Here is a 27,455-nt window from a genome sequence, read left to right as displayed (position 1 = left end):
CAGCTAGTATTATATAAAATTTCAGACCTAAGAATATATGAGTATTTATAGTTATATTTATCGTTTTCTAATAGAGATAGTTTTTTGAATCAGGTCATTCCTTTTATAATCACTAACTGCCCATATTTGTTCTGCTGGAAAACTAAGAAAGCCCACTTCTTCATGAATGATAAAATACATGCATATACTCGTCTTATGGCAGTAAAAAGAGATTCATACAATTCAATCTGAAAATTAACATTAAAAGTTTATTTGTAATGGCTTAATTCGCTAGAAGAAAAAGTAAAATGAAAGTTCTTTGATTGGTTTCAATGATATTTCTTAATCAATTTCTTTCTTGTCTCTTCTCCTTACACGGTTCTAAACCTTTGAATATTAGGGATAGATTTAATTTCATCCCAACACAATTTCTTTCCTCTCAAAGAGAAGCCATCTGTCTACCCTGACTCTGAAAAATAAGTAATTTTGAAGTTAAATGTCTAAAAAATATGGTTTTGAAGGTAAAATAATAATAAAAATAATAAAATTAAAGACTGATGCATCGCTTTTTTCTAATTTTTTTCCAAAAAGCCTTTCTATCACATACACTTACAATATTACAACTATTTTAAACTATTTAAATCATGTTTTTTAAAAATTTTCTGCAGAGTTTAAATCTCTAGCATCTTTTACTTAAATTCCACAGTTATCTAAGACATTCCTTAATTTCCGCTTTATCATTAAGGAGAAATATCCCTCCGAGAGAAATGCAACTTTAATAATCTACCATTGGCTAATAAATACAAATGATTGATATTAGTCGGAATGGAATGCAACTTCAGTAATCTTGTCAACAAATAGAGCATGCATTCCTGCTCAAGGCTTAAACTTCTAGGAATTTTTATTCGTATATCTACGACTACTGCTATAATAAAACAAGAATGAAGACCATAACGTAGCAAAAATGTCAGAAATGATGGAACAACCATAAAAAAAGTTACCAAACGGCAAAAAGAAAGATGGTGCAATTATTTGATGACAATATGCTTTTTTCTATCAGTACAGACTGATAAGTATTTCCTTCTTTCTTGCTTACGTATCAGATTCATTCTCAATTAATGTTTTTTTTTATTTTATGCGTTATACTCCCAATAGTTTACTGAACAAAAATCTGTAGTATGTAATCCCAAGAAAAACAGCAGAATCGAACAAAAAATATAAAATATTTTCTGAAATTTCCTTGTGAAGATTTGTAGATATAGCAAGCCTATAAATTCTGGCACATTTTCAATAAGGGATTGATTCTAGAAAATAATATTTAAAAAAGGAATACTAACAATTAACTCATAAAGCAATAATCAAAGAGAATAATCGCATTCCGTAGTAACATAAGAAATATTAATAAATATAGAAATTTCACTAATAGAAAGCACAATAGTTTAATAATAGAGAGAAAACAAAATATCACGCAGTATTATACATTAGCGAAGGAAAGGACTCCATAAACTTTTGAAAATCTTCACTCTTCGCAAAAAAATAATCATGATCCCATTTCAGCCCAGATCCTCTTCTCGTGTCGTGTAGACAAATAAAATACAGAAACTTTCATTAATGATAAATAAATAAATAGAATTTCAATTTAAATAGTTATTTAGAAGCTTTAATGAAATATTTTAAGAAAATCTTTTTCGTTCAATTGCTTTTTTATCACTATTTGTGCCCAAAAGCAGTTACGCTAAAAAAAAATTTGTAGGAAAGGAAATGGAAAGACACTTATTCGATAGTCCGAGTTCACTTAAATCACGAACCATAATTAAAGACGTCATGATGAAGAACTGATAGTCGTAAGAATCTTCTATTCTTAAATCGTTTTCGAATGCAGAGCTAATTCAAGCTCTTACAAAAATTCTTCATCCTTCCAATTAGGAGCCTTGGAGTTTTTCCAACATAAAAACTCTGTATCATAAGAACTGCTGCAAATTCATGGATAATTTTCATATTTCGCTACTTAATATGAAATGTTGCAAAAATATCGAAGAATCTCACCACTATCTTTAATTCTTTTAAACTCAAAAAGATTGTGCAATTCTATAAAAGATTTTAATTGTGGGTGCTCTTATCGCAGTAAGTGAAACATTCTTGAGCAGTAGATTCTCTCACTAAAAAGTAAATAAATAATTCAGAAAGAAAATGATATAAAATGATTTTTTAAAAACGTCTATAGAAATGTTGCTGTAATATTACATAATCAGTTACATTTTCAGATATATCTCAATTTTATCTATTTTTAATGCCTTTTTTGCAGTCTTTTGATACATCTTGTATTTTTTTAAAGTAAAATCTGCTTCGACTGGTAATTTAATTAGTTTTACAGTTGAAATTTGCTCATAGTTAATTGATTTTCTTCCTTTTTCCTAATTATGATGATACTGATAATTTTGGGAGTATTTACTTTTCCTTAAAATCACAAGTTCTTAATTTTTATTTAAACCAGGTAAAATAATATATATTTCCATATCTTAATTCATCAATTCTTCCTTTAAAGGTAAAATGCGAATAAGAATTTCGAAAATTTTCAAAAAATTGTTTGCATCATATGGAAAACAAAATTAATAAAAATCTTTTTTTTTTTTTTCATAAACATTTGCCTTAATTTTTGCACAAAATATCACGCAATGAATTAATGATTATAAAAAACTACATTCTTTAAAATTTATTTCTTAGTTTGCTAATTGTTTTTAAAGACCCCCTCAAAGGTGCAAACAAAATTTTTCTCTATGATGTAAATTTTCTTTACAGCTTATTTATTTGTCATCATTTACTTATTAATAAAAATACTAAGCACCTTTTTCCTATTTATTGATCACTTCACATTTTCATTTTTAGGGAACGTAATACAAATCCATACATGTGTGCGTGAGTATTCATAATGTTTCTTTGCTTTATTGCAAATAACAAGTAGTCTTTACAAACTTCTGAGCATGATGTGAATGAATATAAATGCGAATGAATTTTATGGTGAATCTATTAGAATGAGAAATCACATTCTTTATACAGCATATACCATTTTTTTTTAATGAGCGAAGGGAAAAATTGCCAAACATCAAATCTTACAAGTATAAGAAATAAAAAAAAATCAAGAAATAATCAATTTCATTTATGAAAAAATCTTTCATAACATTTATTTTAAATTGATATCGAAACCGGAAAGAAAAAAATATATAAATAAACATTTTAAATTAATAAAACCAATAAACATAAACACGCATAATATATTGAAAATATTTTCTTCTATCAAAATTTAATTTCAATAACAAAAAACACTGCGCAAATCAAGCACAATATTTTCCTCTTATAACATGCGCAGACAGGATTCTTGCAAAATTATCAAACAAATCTACAACAGAAGGAACCAACACAGAATTCAAGAATTTTTCAATTAATTTGCAGACATATTATCGGTAAAAAATGAATAAAGTTAAAATCAAACAAAAAAAGAATAAAAATCGAGTACATATATCCCAGTTCTTCAAGAGACTGTTCTAGAATCTGCGGTGAAATTATATATTGCAAAATACACATCCAGACTGGCGAAAACAGATAAAAGAAAATTGAGAAAATTTAAATCGAAAAACGAGCTATTTCAATACTTATGTTATTAGGAATCTCGTCGCCGTTTGCATTTCAGAATAATAGCGTATTAAACTCGTTTCTCTGCTTTCGAAATTAGAGAAAAGGTTTCAACATTTATCTAAAGTAAATAGCCTTGTGCCCTGTGGTTAAATGAGAATTTCCTGTATACACGATGTTGCACAAATATATTAGACAATTTAAACACATTCTGCATAGAATGCGATACATAAAATCTGTAATCTAATCTGTTGCAATCGTCGTAATTTGATACAAGCGGAGTAAAATTATTTGCACAGGAAGTATAACATTTTACATTAAATAAAAATATAATTGAAATGTCCAGTTGATCAGATTTAATTTTCCGGCATAGTACGATTTCTTACTTTCTCTGTTTAAATTTGCATACTATTTTTAGTAAATATTTATGCACTACATTTTATTTTTTCTATCGCTTACAAATTAATTAAAAACTCAATTAAGAAAACTAAAAGCATTTCGTTCGAAATGGGTTTTCCCACCTACTGTACATTACTCTTGATATTATCATTTATATTAATTCTTTTATATCGGTCCATTTCTTTTGAAGATAAGAAAATTTGTTAAATGACTGATTTAAAAAAGTGTTGTTTTTTGTTTTTTTTAAATTTTTTTGTTTATGTATTTGGGCCACGGTGGCCTGGTAATAATGTCTCGGCTTCGAAACCGGAGGGTTTCAGATTCGAGACCCGATTCCACCGTAGAACCGTCATTTAAGCGAGTCTGGTGAACATTAAATCCGTCGGGGCCAAACGTTCTCCCGATGGTGAGATGTGGAAGTTTGGAGAGTTACTGCCAGCTCAGGTATCGTCCTCATCATCTGACCGCGGTTCAGAATTACAAGATCCGACCCCAAAATAGCCTTAGAGTTGCTTTAAAACGGGACGTTAATATAACTAAACTAAATTAAACTAAACTAATTGTTCTTGTAGTTTCTAAGCAAAATGTTTTGAAATAAATATTTTGTTTTGTTTGAAAAAATGTTTTTTTTTTCTTGAAAATAGCTATATCGTATTTAAACACGTCATACTTCACGTCGGAGTCGAGCAAACCGTAGAGATTTGCTTGGCTCCGAAAGCCTATTTTATGAAACGCTATAGTATTCGTTTATTATTCGAAAGTTCGTTTCAAAAGTTGAAGCTTGATTTCTGTAGTGAGAAACGCAAGAATGTTAAATAAAAATCATAAGAAAAGGGAAAGGCAAAGTAAGAGAGATGCGTATCTAGCAGAAAAGATATATCTGGATTTTTTTTAAGTGAATTCAAACGTAGTCAGTAGTATCAAGGAAATTTTAGAGCCGTTCATCGATCTAACTTTTTTTCCCTTCATATATTTTCAAGCTTACGTTAAACAGTTTTTTTTTTTTCAGGAGTAATGTATGTCTTTGAACATTTTTCTCCATGGTGAGCTCTACTGTATTGAGCATTCATAAATTTAAAATCTATTTTTTAAATATCTATTTCAAACCCTTTGTCAAGTTTATTCATAATCAAATAATTGAAAACTATAATAAATACTCATGTTGTTTCAGGTTCAACCGCTATGTCAAGAACGTTTTCTTTTGGAAATTGAGTATATAGATTTTCAAAAGAAATCATATGACATATAAAACTTCTTAATATATGCCTGTAAATATAATCATTTAAATAAGTACAATTTTTACGAAATAGAAACTAAATTTGAAAATTATTACATTTCTTCTATTCATTGACATTCTTTTCTTCTTTATTATCACTACTTAATTTACTTTTTACTTCATTTACAAAAATTATATATATATATGATCATAAATTATAGATACCGATCATGATAGAAAATGTATTTGAGCCACATTTTATTTCATAAGAATCATTTTAAACTTGAACTAAAATTATATTTCTTATCCATTATTTATTTCAGAGTTAATTAACCTTTTTTTCTAGGCAATAAGTACTAAAACTTTTCATTGGATATGCAGTGTTTGTTTACATCTTTAGTATCAAAGAAGTTCATTTGTGAATCCATTGATTCATCATTTATATAATCCTCTTGTTATCTTTATTAGTCTTGAAAGCTCCAAATGGGCAAATGAGATTAAATTCATCTTAAAAGCTTCATAATCAAAACTAAGCTCAAAATTGAAGAAAACAATTCTAAAATGAATTTTCAACCATATTTCTAAAATAAACTTCATGAAATATATAAAGGTTTTTTTTATTGTTGTTACTATTTTTTTATTTTTTATTTTATACCTTCATAGTGTTGAAAGAGCTCTCCTCTTTTAACGTAAAAAAGAACCCTTGGGATCATAACTTTTAAGATAAGGCTTAATGTCTTTTTAAGAAGTATCTTCTTTAGGGTTAGCATCACCTTTAGGATTAATATCTTCATAAATTATTATTCATTCACGTTTTTTATTGCAAAAATATTTTAGGGCTTTATCTATAAGCGAAAACTACTTTCATGACGCAGTGGAACATAGAAAAATACCCTACTCCAATGTAGCGTTCATTTAAATGAAAGAAAAATAAATATAATTATCTATATTTATATGGAAAAATTTTAATAAAAGGAATTATGTTAAGGTGGCTTTCTGATTTAATTTTTCTAACCAATATTAAAAATTCCATTAGAAGTATATGGTTTCAATGTTTCTGTAATCCTGCTTTGGACCAGGAATTTTAATATAAAAATTCCTGATTTTCGTTTTCCCATTCGTTGTATTGAACGGCTATTGCATTTAGTAACAGGCAATCTAATATAATGTTTTAAAAATGTACAACTTTTAGAAATTTTTGTAAAGTTTTCAATTTTATTAAAAAGAATTTGTTTTTAATTTCAAACTATTAAAATTTCTTGGTTTAAGAATATTTCTCTAAAATTAATCAAACAACTGTAAAAATTAAATGTGTATTCTTTTTGCATTAATCACTTAGTAATCTACCTATTTTATCTTCCTGTGTAATACGTACATAAGATAAAGATCTTTTTCCAAGGCGGTAACTTGAAGTTTAAATTATGCTCGATTTAATTTCTGTATTTCCAATATTTTAAAGTATGCAAATTGTCTGATAGAACATATTTATGGAATTTTTGATTTTTACATCTCTGGCATTTCCCCCATTCTTACCAAGTAATTGTGCAGAAAATTCATTCTAGAACTTTTCCGAAGCGGTACACTGCTTTAAAATGAAATTTTATAATGAGAAGTCCAATCAAAGTTTGATCATAAAATCTATTTTCCACACATCTAAGGAAGAGAGAGAAAAAATTGTGAAGTTGAAAAAAGATCGCCGACTCTTCATCACACAACAGGATATAAAATATCTAGATATATTCCTTCATATTAAAATAATATTATTTTTACATATACCACTTCTTCTGTTTTATATAAATTAATTCTCCACCTGGTGGAAACTCATTTGAATAAGTAAATTAATCTCAAAGACAGCTTCTCTAATCAATTTCAACTCACAAGACTTCATGCATAATATCTTTTTGTTGCTATTTAAACAAGCGAAAAAGAGTATATTACCTGTCAAATAAAAAATATGGAATATGCACCCTTTTTACAAGAGAGTTGCTAGTTTGCATCAATTAAATGAAGGTCCCAAAAAATTGACGCAAGGTATATTTTATAACGAAGTAATTTGTTTGCTTCTAGATCCGTACTAGTGTAGTCATGCTGTAGTAATGAAGATCTGTTTATAACTTGTGAGTTATTAATATTGAAACTGAAAAGAACTTTATGATCACAATAATTAGCTATCTGAAAATAAGTATCTTTATAATAAAGGAAAGAACCTCATGTTTGTAATTCATTCTCTCACTATTGTAATAACACAGATAATAATGCTTTCTTTAATAAGGAGCAGAGGCTTAGCAGGAGGTGATACTGGAAGTTATGACAGGAATAAATTTCTAAGCATGTAGATTTTGAATTGTTGTATATTGACAGAAAATATTTTAGTAACTGGATGTAAATTATTTTCATCGACTTTAATCACGAGTAAGACTATTTACTTTTGGACAATGTTGCCTATAGTGTTAATCTACCATTCTTTCTTGGAAATATGTTTTGAGAAAGTTATTGTTTTTTTTTCTTTCAGGTTTTGATAAATACAAAGGTGGTTTGGATTCGGTTCATGATCTAACAGGAACAGAATCTGTTTACACAGCTTGGAGAGGGATAGAAATCATGTTCCATGTATCAACTATGCTGCCTCATGAAGAACATGACCCTCAGAAGGTATATAAGCTCATCGTTTATCAAATTCAATCATTATCTTTAAATATTACTTCAGTAATTCATCAAGAAAAAGACTTCTACTTGTCTTAGTTTCATAACATATCCAATTTCTGAGTACTTAAACATTTTTTAAATAGATATTTAAAATGTGAATTATTTATATTCATAAATTAACAGATAGAAAGCATTATAAATTTATACTCCTCAATGAGTACTTGAATATATTGCAGTGTATTTCTGCCGTATCGACAGAATAATAGTTAATATCGATAGTTGAATAAATAAAAATGTTTAAAAAAGCAGTACAATTTTTAATTTTAAAAAGCTTTAAAAATTTTAATTTAAAATTAACAGCATTAATGGGAATCTTACTGATTAATCAATATTTCCCAGAAATCATTCAATTAAAAAATCATTTACTAACAAAATAAATGTTTTTACCTGTTTATCTTCTGCTTTTGATTAATTGATTAATCAGTTTTTTATACTAAAAGTCTTTTAATTTTTAAAAAATAGCTTTTCTTTTTTCAACGGTGATTTATAAATACCAGATGATCAAACTTAACGATGCTCTTTTAACTATTTTAAAGGTTTACCCGAGTGCCATCCATGCAGGAAATTATTATATTTCTTAAATTCATAAACTGCTATAAGATTATACATAGAGGATAGTGTATATCCGTAAATGTTCTTTGGCTTGGTTCTCCCTTAGTTGAATTTAAACGACAACACGTTCTCAAAATTGAATGCGATATTTAATTAGAAAGTACAGATGAGTGAACTATCAAGATATTAAAAATTTAAGTCTAATTCTCATAAAAAATTTAATGCAAACATATTTTTAAAACATACATTGTTGAGCTAAAAAAATTAAGAATTTTTTATTGTAATCATTTCTGCTATTTAATCTTTAATTTATTACCCATTTTTATAAATATAATGCAGTCTTAAAACCGTATCTAAAATTCACCAGGTCATTCCATTTGTATGAAATTAAAATTTGTTTCAATTATTCCGTTTACTAATTATTAAAATCTAAAACAATTCAAGTAGTTCATTGTCACAGAGTAGATGAATGTCTGCAGAATTTCAAAACTCGAGTACATCAAGAAGTGAATGCAAAATCGATTAATAAATCCTGTATTTACAAACATGAAACAATTCAAGTTAAAAAAAAAAGTGTGTATAAACATTCTAAATAATCTAGTGATTTTCAACCTTTTCATTTTTATTCGATTTTTATTTTGTGTTACTCTCTGAACTTTATTTCTTAGCTGCAAAAGAAAAGGCATATAGGCAATGACATCGTCTGCGTGGCCTTCATGGAAGCTGATGATACACTTTTTTCTCCCACTTGTATCAAATCTCATTTCCTGCACACTTTTATTGTTGTTAAAACTAGTCCATCAAATAAAACATCACCAACATCATATGAGGTAAGTCATCAGCCATCGAATCCATAAAATTAAATAAACTGCATGGCCCAAAAGTGTATGCGTACACTGAACAATTCTTGCACGAACAATGAAACATGTGCATCAAGGTTTCATAATGCTAATTACTTAATATATAAATTACCACTGGAATCCGTGCAGAAAATTATTTTAAGTAGTAAATTAATTAATAATCTATCTGAATGGAATTTTGGTGAATAAGAGACGATTGTGCAGAATTTCTCCTGCACTTAACTATCTCTCTCTCACACACACACACACAACTTGGTGGGCTGTGTGTGTGTGTGTGTGTGTGTGTGTGTGTGTGTGTGTGTGTGTGTGTGTGTGTGTGTGTGTGTGTGTGTGTGTTAAGTTTATATTTTAATCTTATATTTATATATTATTAGCTTTAATATTCACCAAGGATTTATAAACGAAAAGAATAATGCACAATTTATTTAAAAAATTGATAAATGGAATTTATATGCATATAATTTTATGGCATTAAAATTAATATCCGCAACTAAATGGCAATTAAAAGCTTTTTTGTTTTATTTTTTTTTACTTGAAAAACTATAAATGAAAAATTCAGAAATAGTTTAACAAACCTTAAGAAAAAAATAAAGATGTAACTCAAAATCTAGAAATAATTATATTCACTAACTTTCAAAGAATTTAAATTAATGTGCAAATTGAAGCAACAATTATTTTTTGTTAATTTTTTATGATATCACTTACTTGTAGAGAAACTAGCAGAAACAAAATGTTATTGCGTTGAATGCGTGCGTGCTTCGTGTGTACTTTGTAGACAAGCTACAATTGAAAGAGAATGCGTCTAAGTATCAAATGATTTATTTAGAGGTTGCCAATTTTGCCAACATGTAAAGCCTGGACAATATCGACCAATTGGAATTCGGCAATTTCCAATAATTCTATGTTTGCATTAATTAATATAAGATATGAGCTTTGATATATATTATTAATCCTTCATATAATAAAATTTTTATACATTTTTGAGACAATTTTTATGCCACTATAATCTTATAATATTCCAATTTTCATGTAGTTAATAAAAATGGAAAATGATGGAAAGAACGAAAACTTTTTAACAAATCTCTTTACATTTCATAAAGGAGTTAGTTCCTTTTGATTTGTTATTCGCCAAAGGCACTTCGCGAGTTTAATTTTAAACTTAACTTAATAAATTAATTAGTACAAGAGATCACAGCACAACATCCATTTCGAAATTAAATTGTATGAATAATTTGTCTTATTACAGTGATGAGTTGAGATCACGTGAGTAAATTAACCTATTTCCAAGAACCGAATAAGTATTTGTAAGATGTAGTTAATCTGTTTTAGTAATGCTTCTCTAGCAAAGTATTCTATAAAGTATAGTTCTGTTGGCTTTAAATCACTGAAAAGTGCATATCATTAGGGTAATATAAGTTTGAGTTGAATAGAAAATTCTAGATAATATAAATTTTGTATTGGACGAATTCAGTAAGATCTTAGTTGTTCTTACTTTTTTAATATGATTTGACGTCAACTATTGGATTCTGCCTTATAATAATAAACAAAATTTAAAACTTGAGTGCAGTATAAAGCACCTTTTACTTAAATATGTAAAGTATTTCAATTAGCTTATAAATTTTTGTCTTCCCTAAAATACTTTAAAAATTTCTGTATTATTATAGTAAAATTATTCTATTAAAAATAAATGATAATTGACTGCGGAAATTTCATATCAAAGGTAGAAGAATGAAAAAGATTCGTTCCTTGCAACTGGCCTGTTTATCACATTAACCCGAGTAATGAACAGACAAACTCGAGAGCTGTCACACAAACACATGTTTATTAGTAAAGATATTTACAAGAGCAAGTATTATACAGAAGGCTTATAATTAAAATTGCGCTTTCACAATGCTATAAAAAAAGAATCTCTGATCAAAATGACTTGAAATTTGAACTGGATATACTTGAAGAATGGAGAAACGGTATGGCATAAAAAAAGTTCAAATATTTATCAATAGATGGCTTTGTAAGAGATATGCTATGCTGATTAAAAGGTACTCATGCGCATGGCACTCTAATTTGTTATAAAAACGCGCGGTACGTGGCGTTCTCCTCATATTGCATCAAAGCACCTTCACATAAGTCTCTAAATGAAAGATCGCGCTCTGCTTGTGAAGCTCTTTTACAAGAACGGCGATTGTGTAACAGAAGCTTTAAAGAAATTCCGGTTATTAAAGGATACGAAAATGGGCTGCGGTCAGATGTCTGTCAATGGCCTGAAGAAAATGGTAAGACACAAGTTCTTTTGAAGTGAAATCTGGCAAAGGGAGGAAATCAATTGTTTCGACGGTCAGTAGAAGATATGACCACAGCATTACAAGAAGGGACAAGCATTGGTATGCAAACGTGCAATGCAGGGGTAATTGTACGATCTTTAGACATGTGTGAGCACGGTCGATAAAATTTTATCCAATATCCTGCATTGCTATCCATACAAAATTACCCATGTTCATGAGTTCCTTTCCGCTAACCTGATACATTTGCTTTAGAATCTCTGTTCGCAGGGAAATGGAGAGCGAATGGCGATGGAACATTTTTAGGGCAGACGAAGCCCTTTTCTATCTCCAAGGCTTTCTCAATACAACAAATTGACAGATATAGGACAATGGAAAATGGGTTCGCACATGCATAAGTACTGCTTCATTCTGCTAAGGTAACTGTGTGGTGTGGGTTCACAGCATCATGTATTGTAGGGCCATTTTTTTAGAGGAGATGGATACTACGAGTCCCATTACCTGCACCGTCAATGGTAGACGCTATGAGAGTCTTTCGCGCAATCAAGTCATTCCAACACTTCAGCAGCATGCATCTCTAAATAGAATCATTTTCGTGGAAGAAAGTGATCTTCCGCATAATGCAAAGCCAGTAATGCAACTGCTCAAGAGGTATTTCGAAAAGGATAGAATAACCAGCCGTCATTTTCCATCAGCCTGCCCTTCAAAATATCGGACCTCAATCCTTGTGACTTCTGATTGTGGTGTTATCTTAAAAAGTTTGTTTTCAGCAGCCCGATTACAAATTTAGTTGAATTGTAGGTATGGATTACACATCACGTTCACAACGTGAAACCTGAGACATTCCGATCTGTTGTGGAACATGCTGTGTATAGATTTTGACTTGTCTCAGAAAATGGTGGGCAGAATATTTAACATGTCTTGCGCAAGTCTAGAGATAATTAACAGGATTTTCATTGTTGCTTTTTATGCGAATTTTGGCCTAAGAACAATTTTGGTCCTTTGACAATTAAAAAAAAGATTTTTCCTATCCGACGTGGTATGGACCTTGCGTCATGTAAAGTCTTTCCACTAACAGGGTCACAACTATTGAATGACATAGAAATAAATTTTTTCGTCAAAAAGCCGACACAATCATGCACATTGAACAGTACAGTTGGTTTAATGTTGAACTCATGCCAAAACCGTCTCATTTCTATTCAATATGCCAGTTGTAGCTGAATCCACTTTTACCATGCCTCTGACAGTGCTACTTTTGGATTGCTACTCTTTACTACTATTGCTACTCTTTGGAAAAAAATTTCTTATGGCATACAGTTTTCCTCTTCTTCAAGTGTATTCAAATTTAATTTACACTGAATATATTTGAGCAAATTTAAACTGGATATATTTGCTTATACTTCCAGTGGTTTTTTTTAATTTTTTTTATTTTTTACAGCATTTAGAAAATCATACTTTAATTATAATCACTTTATACATACATACAACGTTACTTATGCTTTATGACTCTGTAATTCGAAACAAAGAGTTACCGTTCATTTTTCAGTAAAATGTAACTCTTGACCGTTCTTTCACCAGAAATCAAAGTTTTTTTTTGTTTGTTTGTGTTTATTTGCCGTCTCAAAAACAGATAGCAAAATAAAATTAGGAAAATTCTGCACTAATTTTTTGTTAATATTCTTAAAAAATTGAGAAAATGAAAAACTGAGTAATGGAATTTTGTTTAGAAACTCTGAAATATTTATTTTAACAATCGGTATTTTATTTAAATTAGATTTATAAAACTTGTAAACAAAAAAAATAAATGATAATTAAATAAATATGAAATATTATATATATGTAGTAGATTCCTACCCTACCCAACCTGTGGAGATACTCCAAATTTCGGAAAAAATAATTAGCAGGATTATATATAGGATGTACTTCTAAATCAACAGGATTTGCAATAAATCTCGGTTTCATGCATTACAAAAAAACGTATGGATTCGTTAAATATTTATGAAAAATTTAATTTTTATTACAAATACATGTGTGTATAACACGAGCAAATCAATTCATATTTCTATAAAGAGCAGAAAACAATAACCTTGTAGTTTATAAGTGCAAAATAAATTATTTTAACTAGAAGTTGTCGAATACTATTCAGAATATCAATGGATGAAGTTGAACAAAGATATTAAGATACGACATTTACATCAATTTTTATGTATCTTTTTTAGGTGTCTGTTGTGTCTAGAGATGAAGTTGGAGCTTATAAGCCATACCTTTGGCATCGGTCAAAGTTTACAAAAGTATGTTTTATATTTTTTTCGTTTGGAAAATGTGTTGCAATTTGTAAACAATATGATTTTCTTTTACCTTCATATCAATCATTAAATTTATTTTATGGAAAAACAGTATTTGATTAAATTTCATTTAATTATCTCTTATAAAAAAAACTGATTTTTTTCCTTTAAAAATTAAAACAAGAACATCCATATAACTCAATGCCGGATCAAGCCTTCCAGAAGTCCCTATTTTAATATATAGCAAATTTTGTCAAACTGAAATAGTAAAACATTAAATTGCGGATTACTTTCAAGATATTTGGTTTCAGTATATCGCGCATAAATAAAGATGCAAAATTAAAATAGTAATTTTATACAAAAAAGTAAAGTAAAAAAAAAATGACAAAACTTTTTAACATAATCTAAATTTTATTTAGTTATAGTATTAGGCATTTTTTTTAAAAATTTCCAAACACGATACTTCTTTAGAATTACAAAGAAATGTTACGTAATTTACAAAATTTAAATACTTAGGAATGCTGTTAGAATGTTCCAAAATTTAGACGATATTTGATTTTAATTTGAATAAATTCGAGTGTGAAATTCAATAGAAGTACAAATTTATATTATTTTGAAAATAATTTTTATTACAAATACATGTGTGTATAACACAAGCAAATCAATTCATATTTCTATAAAGAGCAGAAAACAATAACCTTGTAGTTTATAAGTGCAAAATAAATTATTTTAATAAATTCTGAAAATTATTCTACATTATTCTGAAAATACTGCAATTAGAGTCGAGGTTTCAAAGCCCCCTACCTTCTACAAATTTCTAATAATTTGAAGAAAGGAAAGGAAGCTGATATTAAAAGCACAACAATGACTTTCATTAAATTGCACTCAAGTTATTTGCGTAATAAAGTGAAAATCGAAATTAAAAGGCTTTTGATTTTTGCTCTCAATTAATTTGCTGTCAAGCAAAATTACTGTTATAAGGTTTCACTTTCATACCTTTTTAATTAAATGAATGAAAGGGATAGTAACGTCACATTTTATCTCACATAACACATGGATGACTTCATTAAATGCTGCTAATTCAATTTTAATAAAACATTAGATGCAAGTTTATTCGAAGAATCCCTACAAGGGAAGATTTTAATTTATTAAAAAATGAACAAATAATGGGATGTATAGTAATTTATTTGCTGGTAATTTCTGATGCTGGATAGCAATTTCTTTAGAAGGGAAATATATAAGGATTCTTTTTCAAAGTAAATATCAAAGAATTATAACGAACAATAATTAATAAACATTAGAACTTTAGTATACTTTGAAATCAAAGACGGATTAAACTTTGTATTAGCCCTTAGGCAATTCAAGACTCACCCCCCTCTCCCTGTAACCATTTTTCCTCAACCAAACTTTAATAAACATATTTTTTTCAATAATTTTAATTGAATCTAAATATAATCAATTTTTAAGCAATACATATTACGATAAATTAAAATAATTAAATATTTAATTGCGGATGATTCACAGAGAGTTGGTTTCAGTATTTCGAGTATAAAAAGTCAAATTAAAATATTCTTAATTTAATTTTAATTATTAAAATCGTTATAAGACTTTTAAGACATTCTAAATACTTAAATACAAAACTTACCAAGGCCATTAACTTTGAGTCAATCGATGAAAAACACCAATCTGCAAACGACTTTGAAAACATGAGAAAAAAATCCTAAAAATACTGTTTTAAACTTCAAAAAATATTTGATTTAATTTGAACATGTTCAATTATATGATAATCAATAAAATGAAAGCTGAAAATTTAATATAACTGAAAATATTGCAAAAACATTTAGGTCCCTCAAACGTTACAAGGCCCTTAGACAATTTCCTGCTTCGCCTATTTGATAATCGCACTCTGATAGTCTCAAAAAAGTCTTTAAACCGAAAAAAGATACGAAAGCTTAAAATATGTTCCAAAATCTTGTCCATTAACTTACCAGCAGCTCTTTCAGAGATTGCTTATACTATCAATTATATTGAAGGCAGACAATGAAATGTAGGAAAACAAAAAATAAGTATTTCTACTAGATTTACTGAATTATTTGCTATATTCAATGCAAGAGAAGTTGAAGTAACTCAAGAAGGAACTATGTAATTTAATTCTTCAAATCATTATACATTTAGCACTTTCTAGTGTTTTTAAACGTTCGAAGAAATTCAGACAATGCCTTCATCAAATAATGTATGCGATTACAAAAGTTTAGAATCATGGGTAATTATAAGGAATGTAGAAATCGCGAAAAATATTTAACACGAAATCTTGTTAGTAAGAATTTTATTTTTGAGCCGAAATCTTTCCCTATTGTAACTTTTTAAACTATCTAGCATGTCTGAAAACTGGTCAAATTTCACGAATGTCATGAGAAAGCTACCCAAAGCAATTCTTAGCTTTTGGCGAAATTTCGGGGATTTCGAAATTTTTGTTTTTTATTGTATTTTAGAAATTTAAATCCTATCGCAGAAACCAAATTCGTCAATCAGAATTTTATTGTGAAGGAATAGCGATGGTATTCCGTATTTGATAGGATATTTCAATGCAGAAAGAGTTCTTAACGATCCTCGAGAAAAATCTCGTCTTTTCTAACAGATCCATCTTAGCCGATTGGATGAACTGCTCTCAATGGGATCTACGCCAGAATGTTATAAAGAATGTTTTCGAATTTATTCAAATTAAAATCGAGTAGAGTTTTAATTTCAGAACATTATTCCTGGGATGCTTTTTATGTCTTTAAAATCGCTTGTTAAACTATGCCGGTTTTTGCTTGTTTGTTCTTAAGTGCAACCAATATATGGGCTGCCTATCTTAGAAATGAAAAAGGAGAAAAAGGCATCGCATTGCCATTCTCTCTCCAATTCTATTTAAAAGCAGCGGCCTTCTTTTTTAGAGAATTCTGGGTATTTACTCGTCTATCTATTCAGTCTTATGTATCCATTTTATTAAACCGTTATAACGTTTGATACTCAAAAGTTAATGCTACTTTTTTTAATGATTTTTTGAAGATCACTCCCTTCCCAATAAGACTCGCATGAAATGCATAGGCGCAAATGTACTTTTGTTTTTAATTAAGAATATAATTATTCCCAACAGATCAGCTTTTATTATTTTTTTTCTTTTCAATGATTTTAAGGGAAATTATCAAAACCACATTTTCTTCCCATTTTCAGAATTAAAAAAAATACAATCATTTTACAAGAGAATGATTAACTGATAGTTTTAACTATGATATTTATGCCATTAATTTAATTTACATATTTCTTTTGTACTTTGAAATGTAAGAAAACCATTTATGCATCCCTCTAAAAATTTTCCCCATCATAAAAAATGAAAAAATATTTTTTTTAAAATTCTTCCAGACTGAAATTAATAAAAATACACATGTAAGGAAACAATTTTGTGCGCATACCAGTATATATTCGCAAAATTTGATGTAAAAAAAGAGACTAATTGTTGACTAATTTATAACTGATTTTTTTATGACATATGACTAATTTTTTAAAATTCCTTTCGTATATTAACTTATATATATATAATCTATGTAAACATAATTTTTGAAGCAGAATCATGGCCGAAGAGAGAGATGAAGCTTTGGATTTTTAAACTTCCTTTTATTCCATCCCAGGACAAGAACAAGAATTATGTAGAAGAAGGGATGACGGACTAGCGTCCATTCACCAGAGATGCAAGATCAGTAAAAAGCATCAAAGAGAGCTATAATATTTTTCCTAGTGTTTAAATACTATGAAATTATGATAGAAATTTCTTTACACGTGTCGATTCACACAAGGGCAATTTTGGCATCTTTTAGAATAATTGTTTTAGGTTAGCAATTTTTTATCCCTTCATTCGAAGCGTTTGAGCCGCTGATTTAAGCATTTTTTCAAGAGTTTTCTGTTGCATAAATTAAATAGAAAAATTAGAATGGAATGAGGAAATAAGAATATTTTAGAATGAAGTCAATATGGGCTGGATTAAGATAAAACTTTGAAAATTAACTAGGATTGAAATTAGATTTTAAAATATAATTACGCATACACAGATATATATACTACGAGACAGAAGGAAAAATTGTTTCTTTATGAAACTTTTATCAATATGAAAACAATAACAATGTAACTTTCTATAGATATGAAGTGAAGAAAGATATGAAGATATAAAGTGAATGAGGTATGAGGTGATAAAGATATGAAGATATGAAGTGAATGAGAAGGAGTTTTTAAAAATTATTATAAGTGAACATATGGTTTAATTATGCGATTACTAACATTTATTACAACAAAATGAATAACGTTCAAAAGCTACATATTTTAACTTTTCACTGCCATTCTTAGTTGAACGAGTTCATTCCTTTCCTCTACTACATCATTATTAAAGTTTTATTTTTATAGTGATTTTTTCATTCAGAAAGAAGAGTGAAAATCCGCCAAGTTCAGATAATTAAATTTAAGCATTGAAGCATCTTCATTTATGAAATTATAAAGTACTAGCATTCTAAAGTATTTAAAAATATTCATACCTATGATATGTTAATCACAATTTCACAAATTTTAAGAATGTCTTAATTTTCTAACGATGACATGAATATCAATCTACACCTTAAAAAAAGTTTATGGGGGGTCGTTTTTTTTTCTGTTAAAAATAATTATTTTTAGGTTTCCATAAGCATTAAGTATTTAGAAAAGTTAATAGTTAAAAAAGTATTTTTAAACAAGAAATTTCAAACATTTTTAAAGAATTACGTATGTTTTTTATTAATTCTTTTTGGAACATTTTATTATTTTTTTATTCCTGAATTTTTAAATATATCTGTATCTGTCATTTAAATGTGCTCTTTTTCTCATGTAAACTATCAATAGCCCTTTTTACAAAATATTGTTAATTATGTTCAAAAATATTGAAACTAAACTACTGACACTGACACTACTACAACACAAAATCACTTCTTTCTGCACATTGAAAGCATTTGGCAATTGGAATTTTGTAATTTGACTATGCCTTCGGTTTACGATATTTCTGAAAAAAATTCCGAGGTTAATCCCATTAGATTTATGGGCGAGGAGTCGCTATAGTTTTTACAACACAGAAACCCCTAAATTTAGAAGGAATAAATATTACAAAATACAACTGAAATTGAAGATAAAGATCAAGGAAAAAAATCAGCATTCTTTTTTGCAGTATTGAAAAGGTCGTGAAGCTAAAAAAAGAATATTGCTATTGACTTTTACACTAATCCAGCTTTGAAAGAGAATAGTTAAATATTTGTTATTACAACAGACGGCTAATTAGAGTATTGTTATATCGGTCCTTTTTCTCTTCTCCCCTGCTGCGATTAGCATAAGTTCAGAATAAAAATTGTTTTTGTTAATTAAATATTTCTATTCTTTGTATCCTTTGTGACGATGCACAAATAATTTCTTAAAGTACTTTATTCACCCGAAAACTTAATTATCATACAATATATATAAATAAAAAAATGTTCAAAAAATTGCCACATTTTGCATTTTTTTAAAATTGAATCTTTAAATATTAATTCAGTTTATTAAAATTAATAAAAATTTTAACAATAAATATTATTATTTTATTGGAATTTCATAGTATTTATTCATTCTTTTTTGTATAATTTATTAAATCTCTTAAATATATCAGAATCATGCAAGATTGTTTCCATCTGGGTACCACAACTCCTAAGGCCAGCCCTGCTTCATAATAGTGCTGAAATTTCTCCTTACAGGACGTTAGACTTTGCTGGTGCAGAGAGCACATTACTCCAATAAAAACTCATCATCAATCAACAACATAACGTTAGGAGGTAGCTCACACGCAGAAAACGCTTAAAAGTAACTTTAAGAAGTCTTAGTTGAATCCACATTTTCATTTTCCAAAATTATACGCAAGCATCTGTCCTTGGTTTCAGAGTGTCAACCGATAATTCATTTGTTTCGAAAATTCCATTTCTGGTGGCGAGATTTTAGTAATGCCAGGTAGCTTGACACAGTGACATAAAATGTGTGAATTAATGATGATGTGTGAGCGCCCTCTTTCAGTCATTTTTGGAATAACTTTATATGCATGAAAAAAAAATGTCCAATGTCTCTCTCATCATATTTGAGCAAGCTAAAAGTTTTTCTGGGTGTTACGACATGGCATACAAGAGCGTCACCTATAACAATTATGATCTCGTACATTCGAATACTGTAACTCGTTGAGAGCGGTTGCACAAAATAAAACCTTAGTAACTATAACATCATCCGTATTTTTTACTACTATATATCCATTTATAATCGACGATAACATTGGTCAAAAGCGAGCCGGAGCAAATACCATGGATAAAAAAGTTGAAAAAAGCGATGACCAAGATGCGGTTTCAGAAAAGAAACTAAATAAACTGAAAAAACTACTCTGAAAAGAATCGAAATTTTTTGTGCCGAAAAGTCAGCTTCCAAGGATATTAACGCAATGGAATTAGAAGTGAAATTAAGGAAACTTCGACAATTACAGGCCCAGTTCGACAAGATATCCTAACAATATTGTGGTATTAAAACATCGGAAGATATAGAAACCATCCTAGAAGATATTGATCAAATAAATATACGGATTGAAGAAAACAGAGGTAATGCTATTAAATTCAATTAAAAATGAATTGAAAATAAACCCTGTTTCAAACGATAATGCAGTAACTAAAATCCGACTTCCGGAGACTCCATTACCAAAATTTTCTGAAAAAATACCTGATTTTGCAAATTTTAAAAATTTATTTGTTAATTTAGCAGCAATGAGCAATTAAATGATTCTCAAAAGCTGGATTATCTCCGTGCATGGTTAAGAGGAGAAGCTAAATTATTAGAATCATCTAATGATAACTTTCACTCACTGTTTGAAGCATTATCAGATCGTTATCAAAATCAACGTAAATCGATAGACTCTCATATACTAGAAATAATAAATTTTGATAAAATTCGTAGCGAATCTGCTAAAGAACTGTACGTTTTAATGGACTGCGTTAATAAAAACATTACATCGATAAAGGTTCTTAATTTCAAACAAAATAAGTTATCTGATTTAATGCTAGTAAACATCATTCTACAGAAAGTAGACAGAGACAAGGAAGAAATTCGAGCTTTCTCTAAATATGGCAGAAATTTCTACATTTGAAAATTTCATGAAATTTCTAGAAAAGCGAAGCTCTTTGTTAGAAAATATTAATCGCATTTCGAGAAATACGAACATCCACAAAATACTAGCGTATCTAAAAGAACGAAAACACTTATAGTTAATAATAAAAATTCCAATGATAAAGCTTGTATTTTATGCAAAAACTATCACGCACTATTTAAATACGCTACTTTTCAAAATATGTCTATCGAGGACCGAAAGAAATTTGTTAGGAATAACAAATTATGCATTTACTGTCTTAAACCTCATCCGGGGATATGCAAATCAAAATATTCTTGCAACATTCCAAGTTGCAGTAATTCGCTCTTGCATGATGAGTCAGCTGAAATTCACGCTATCACTTCAGATTCAAGGACACGGGGGAGCGAAAGTCAAACATATGGTGAAACGAAGCCGAAACTAAACATACAAACCGAAGTATCTGTTTTGACATTGAATCCGTGAGATATTAAACGGGTGATTGAAGCGAATAAATCGGTTATATTAAATACTCTTCTTATTTATGTGAAAACTGCAGATGGTCTCAGAGTTCAATTAAGAGGGCTCTTAGACAATGCTTCGACTTTATGCATTCTTCGAGAAGATGTAGACTGGAAAATTAGGAATCAAATTAAAATCTATAAAGCAAGGTGTAACTGGTATAAATGGAACTACGCAGGTTATTAAACACGCTGCTAACATTGAAATATCAAATCGAGATTATTCATTTTCTCACATAGTGAAGTGTTCTATTCTTCCTAAAATAACCGATGAGATTCCTGTATCGAAATTAAATGTATCTGAAAAGAGGTTTAACAAGAGGTTTAACAAAGAGATAAAAAGGGAAGATTTATAGTTCAGTTACCCATAAAGGAAAATACCAAATCGTTGTTAGGAAATTCCAAAGAAAATTCAATCAATCGCCTAAAAGGCATCTGGAATAAATTAAACAAAATACTATGGAAACCTTATATAAGGAATTTATGCGAGAATATGAGAGTTTAGAACACATGGAGGAGATTAAAATTGAAACTGATAGCTATGTGAACCATTACATTCCCCATCATGCGATATATCAAACTCCCTTAAGAGTGGTTTTTGATGCTAGTGCAAAAACAAGCGGAAATTCTCTGAATTCCATTTTACTAAATGGAGGTATTATTCAGCAAGATCTTTTTTCCATAGTAAGTAGATTCAGAAAACACAGATACGCATTTAGTGCAGATATTAAAAAAAATGTACAGACAAATACTTATTGATCCCACTCAAAGAGGCATACAGCGTATTGTCTGGAAAACAAGTGCTGATTGAGAGAAACAGTGAAGATTTACAAACTGTCTACAGTAACCTATGGAACAGTTTCTGCACCATTTTTGGCTACCAGGACCTTAAAGGCTTTAGCGGATTAGGAAAAAAAGGAATTTCCAAAGGCTGCAGATGTGATTTGTTTTGATTTCTACATGGATGACATTCTGCCCGGTGATACAACGCTAGAAGATACTAAAAATCTTCAAACCCAAATTTCTGAACTCCTCAAAAGAGCTGAGCTGAATTTGAGCTTCACAAATGGGTCGCTAATAACTCTAATTTACTACAAAACCTGTCTACCAAATCCTATTCATTTCCAAAAGAACAAGGTGTTAGTTCTGTAAAGACATTAGGTATGTTTTGGGATCCAAAAGAAGATTGCTTTACATATAAGGTAAAGATCAAGCCTAAGGACTCTTTTTCAAAAAGGGAAGTGCTGTCGAAAATAGTGAGTCTTTATGATATACTTTTATGAGTACTTTTAGGCCCTCTCATTACCAAGGCAAAAATATTTATCCAAGGACTTTGGGAGATAAAATTGGACTGGAATGAAAAATTACCATCTGATGCCAATGACAGAATGGAAAAGGTTCTACATAAAACATAAGAATTCTAAGAACTACATAAAGAATTCAAAGGTTTATTCTACATCCTGATGAAGTTCGCATTGAGATTCATGGATTTTCTGACGCATCAGAACGTGCTTATACTGCTGTTGTCTATTTAAAGTGTTTCATCCAATCTGGACAGTTTAAAATTAGTTTAGTGTGCAGCAAATCCAGAGTGGCTCCATTAATCATTTACCATTCCCTGATTTGAACTGTCTGCCGCGTTGCTGTTATCCAGATTAGTGAAAAAGATAGTTCCAATTCTGCAATTACCCATTGATGTGGTCTCATGGTGGACGAACTCTACTATTGTTTTGGCGTGGATCAAGACAGAGCCCTATAAGCTAACAACTTTCGTCAACCATAGGGTTGCGGAGTCCAAACACTCACATCAGATTGCCATTGGAAACATGTAAGTAGCAAAAACAATCCTGCTTCCATTATTTCTAAAGGATGCAGTGCAGATGAACTCATAAGGAATAAAATGTGGTTTTCTGGTCCAGATGAACTTACTGATGAACCAGTAGACAATCAATGCATGCAGGATTTCGCTTTTGCTGATGAACTAAAATGTGTTGTGACTCTGAACATTAATGATGTTGGCGCCAATAAATCAGCAGAACGCTCCACCTACTAATTTTGTAGCGTCATCAAGTGGTGAAATGATATAACCATTTAGTGTGTGTTGTGAGTGTTGAGAATAAAGCAATGTAGATACAGTCCAAGAGTTTTTTTCATTTATATGTGATTGAGTTTTCTAAAAACTGAGCTATCGAGGAACACTAGGTGAAATGCTTCCCACGAAAGAGGCTGGTGAAGGCAAGAGTTTGTAACATCTTTAACAAACTTAAACGACATTAACATAGAAAGATGTATTCTTATTCCAAATGCGGAAGTAACTGAACTTCATGGATTCTGTGACTCGTCTGAAAAGGCATACGGTGCTGCAATCTACGCCAGAACAGTCACTTCAGCGGTGAAATGAAAGTGAAGCTCGTCGCGAGTAAATCTCGTGTGTCACCAATCAAGCAGGTAACTAACTATACCTCGTTTAGAGTTATGCACTGCCGTTCTACTCACCAAATTGATGCATTAAAAATGGATATTACGTCAGTCTTCTATTATTCGGATTCTACAATCGTGCTTTCGTGGATGAGAAAAGAGTCACGAGACTTAAAAACATTTGTTGCAAACAGAGTGGCTATTATTCAAGAATCCACAGAAATGAATCAATGGCATCGTGTTTCTTCTGAACAAAATCCCGCTGGCGTCATTTCAAGGGGACTTGATCCAACGAGAATGCAACTAAGTGACTTATGGTGGTTTGGTCCAACCTTTCTCCAAGAGAACTGGTTGTGAACTTTCCTGGTGATTGCAACGACATCCACAATCCATTGGACAGTTCTGTGCAGAACATGGACGTTTCTTCTGAGAAACTTTATTTAGCAGAACTCAAAAATCCGACTAATTGCTGTTTATTTTCAGCTGTGGACATATCATTTTTAGATAATATACTTAGTGTGTCAAATAAGTTTTATAAAATAATTAAAATTTTAGCCTTTATTTTCAGATTTATTAATAATTTGAGAAACTCGAGCAAAATGTCAGATCCTTTAACCACCAAGGAACTGCAGTTGGTCAAGTTAACTTTAGTCAAACTTGTTCAGGTAGCTGCCTTTAATTGTGAAATAAAAAGCTCTCGAAAAAGGTGAAAATGTTAACAAGAGTCAGGTAAGTTGCTTGAACCCATTTCTAGACCCAAATGGTGTCTTAGTGTTGGAGGAAGATTAAATAATTCTGATTTGTCATATGGTAAAAAGTTTCCCATATTACTTTAGCTATGCAATATTTTCATCTTAAATATTTACATGTTGATGCACAAACATTGTTGTATTTGGTAAGACAGGAATATTGGCCATTATCTGGCAGAAATACAGCCAGAAAAATTATTCATGAGTGTGTCATTTGTGCTAAAAATAAACCTAGAATTGTAACCCAAATTATGCAAATCTCCCAACCAATGGAGTTAAATCTAGTTATCCATTTACTCATGTTGGGATAGACTTTTGTGGACCTTTCTATATTAACAACCATGGTCAGAGGAAAGGCAATTATCAAAATTGTTATGTGACTGCTTCCATTTGCTTTGCAATTAAGACAATCCACTTGAAAATAGTCACTGACTTAACTGCAGATGCAATGATTGCCACTTTAAAGCGCTTTTTTAGCAGAAGAGGTGTTAGTTCCTCTATCTGTTCTGATAATGCAACTAATTTCAAAGGAGCCAATTCAGACTTAAAGCGTTTGCAAAATATGATTGGTTGACCCCCCCCCCAGAGCCACTAGCTAATTACTTAACAATTGAACAAGTGATGTGGAAATTTATTCTACCAAGGTCACCTAACTTCGGTGGCTTATGTGAGGCAGGTGTTAAATCTTTCAAATACCATTTAAAGAGAGTTGATGGTAATGCGCGTTTAACAATGGAACAGTTTTTAACTATTGTTATTCAAATTGAAGGTATTCTAAACTGTCGCCCACTGATACCTTTGTCATCAGATCCAAACAATTTTGAAATTTTGACCCCAGGCTATTTTCTAATCGGCTGTCCCATAAATAGTATTCCTGATCCAGATTATTCAGAGAGAAAAGATAACCTTTTATCTCAATGGCAAAGATTGAGAAAAATGGTCCAAATAATTTGGAAAAAATTGAAATTAGATAATTTGCTTTAGAATTTAAATAATTTGCAAGATAGACACAAATGGTAGTTTGAGAAACAAAACGTTTCAAAGGATTCTATGGTTCTTTTAAACGATAATAATCTTCCCCCTTGCCAGTGGACAATGGGAAGAATACAAGATTTAATTTATGGATCAGACGGCAAAGTCAGAGTAGTACTTATAAAAACTCCACAAGGAGTCACGAAAAGAGCAATTTAAAAGATTTGTTTATTACCATGTGAATAAAATCAATGTATATCTGGTGTAATTAATTATTGTATTTAGTATTTAACCCTTAACTGGGAACGTGCGGTCTGTGAGACCGCTAGCGATGGATTTTTGGTCACCCCTATTCTATTTTTAGCTCAATTGAATGCATTCACCCTGTAGCTTCCTGTTTTGTGACCTTCAATACACGTGCACTTTTTCAACCGATTTCAGCAGATGCCTCTAAAAATAATTCAGTTATTTCTTTGAGCGCGGTCTCTAAGACTGATCCTGTTATGAAGCAGTGCTACAGACACTTTTAAATGAGGCAGAAAGTGATTTTAGAGATAAGGATAATTATGCAGAAGAGTTTTTCGATGAAAGTTCGCATTCAACTGATTCTGATATGTAGTTCAAGCATAATTAATTTTTCTAGAGATAATGTATTTTGAAAAATTTATAAAATATATTAATATACCAAGAGATATATATACAGAATTTATAGGTTGATTTTTATACTAGTTCTTAACCTGTATGTTTAAAATACCCTAGAAAACCGTACTATGAAAGTCACACAAGCCGATAAAAAAGCGTGAATTTTACCCATTGTCAATTTTTATTTTTTTATTTTTCATATAATTGTTGAATTTTACATTATATTGTTTTCTATATACCTTCAGATACTGTAAAAATAAATGTGATTTAAAAAGTAAAAAGTAATATGTTTTTTCAAGAATATTATTTACTGTAATATATAATTTATGCAGAAAATGTATGTTCCAACGCACTTACTTTTTTCAATGATAATATATTTTGAAAAATTTCTAAAACATATCTATATATCAAGAAAAATATCTGCAAAATATATTGGTAGTTTTTCATACTAATACTTTCATTAGAAAATTTAATTTGAATGTAAATAAAATGCGGTCTCATAGACCGCATTTCCCCAGTTAAGTCCTAAAATTTCACCTCCCCAGTTAAGGGTTAAAATGATATATAATGTATATTTAATTTGTTCATTGTACATATTGAAATATCGCATATCTTTTCTTTTCAAAAATGTTATGTATACAATGTTCAATTTTATTTCAAAAGTGTAACATTTTTTGTATTTTGTACAAGATAATTGTTGGATTTTTGCATTGCCTAGTTAAGTAATGTGTTAAATTTTTATTTCTGTAATGTTGAGATTTTGAAATGATATTTCATGGGGGGCGGAATGTTGGCGCCAATAAGTCAGCAGAACGCTCCACCTACTAATTTTGTAGTGTCATCAATTTTTTAAATGATATAACCTTTTAGTGTGTGTTGTGGGTGTTGAGAATAAAGCAATGGACATACAGTCCAAGAGTTTGTGCTTCATTTATATGTGATTGAGTTTTCTAAAAACTGAGCTATCGATTGCCAAAACAAATGACTTTCATTCAAATTCTTATAATGAACTCTTTAATCTTACAAATAATTTCATAAAATTAATTAGAATAGTTAGCTTTATTTTCAGG

General features: G+C 29.8%; 1 protein-coding gene across 3 annotated transcripts in view; it reads left to right on the top strand.

Annotated features, from left to right (window-relative positions):
• Positions 1-27,455, top strand: part of LOC129960928 (uncharacterized) — a 123,950-nt gene that overhangs the window by 59,142 nt on the left and 37,353 nt on the right. For all 3 annotated transcript variants that reach the window (XM_056074676.1, XM_056074675.1, XM_056074677.1), the window contains 3 exons: positions 7,737-7,876; positions 9,151-9,312; positions 13,838-13,909. In XM_056074676.1, coding sequence (XP_055930651.1) covers positions 7,737-7,876; positions 9,151-9,312; positions 13,838-13,909 — 374 coding nt within the window. The remainder of the gene's footprint in view (positions 1-7,736; positions 7,877-9,150; positions 9,313-13,837; positions 13,910-27,455) is intronic.

Source organism: Argiope bruennichi, chromosome X2 (genome assembly GCF_947563725.1).
Source record: "Argiope bruennichi chromosome X2, qqArgBrue1.1, whole genome shotgun sequence".
NCBI lineage: Eukaryota > Metazoa > Arthropoda > Arachnida > Araneae > Araneidae > Argiope > Argiope bruennichi.
The sequence above is the reverse complement of the archived record's forward strand: the minus strand, read 5'-3'. Positions and strand labels throughout refer to the sequence as shown.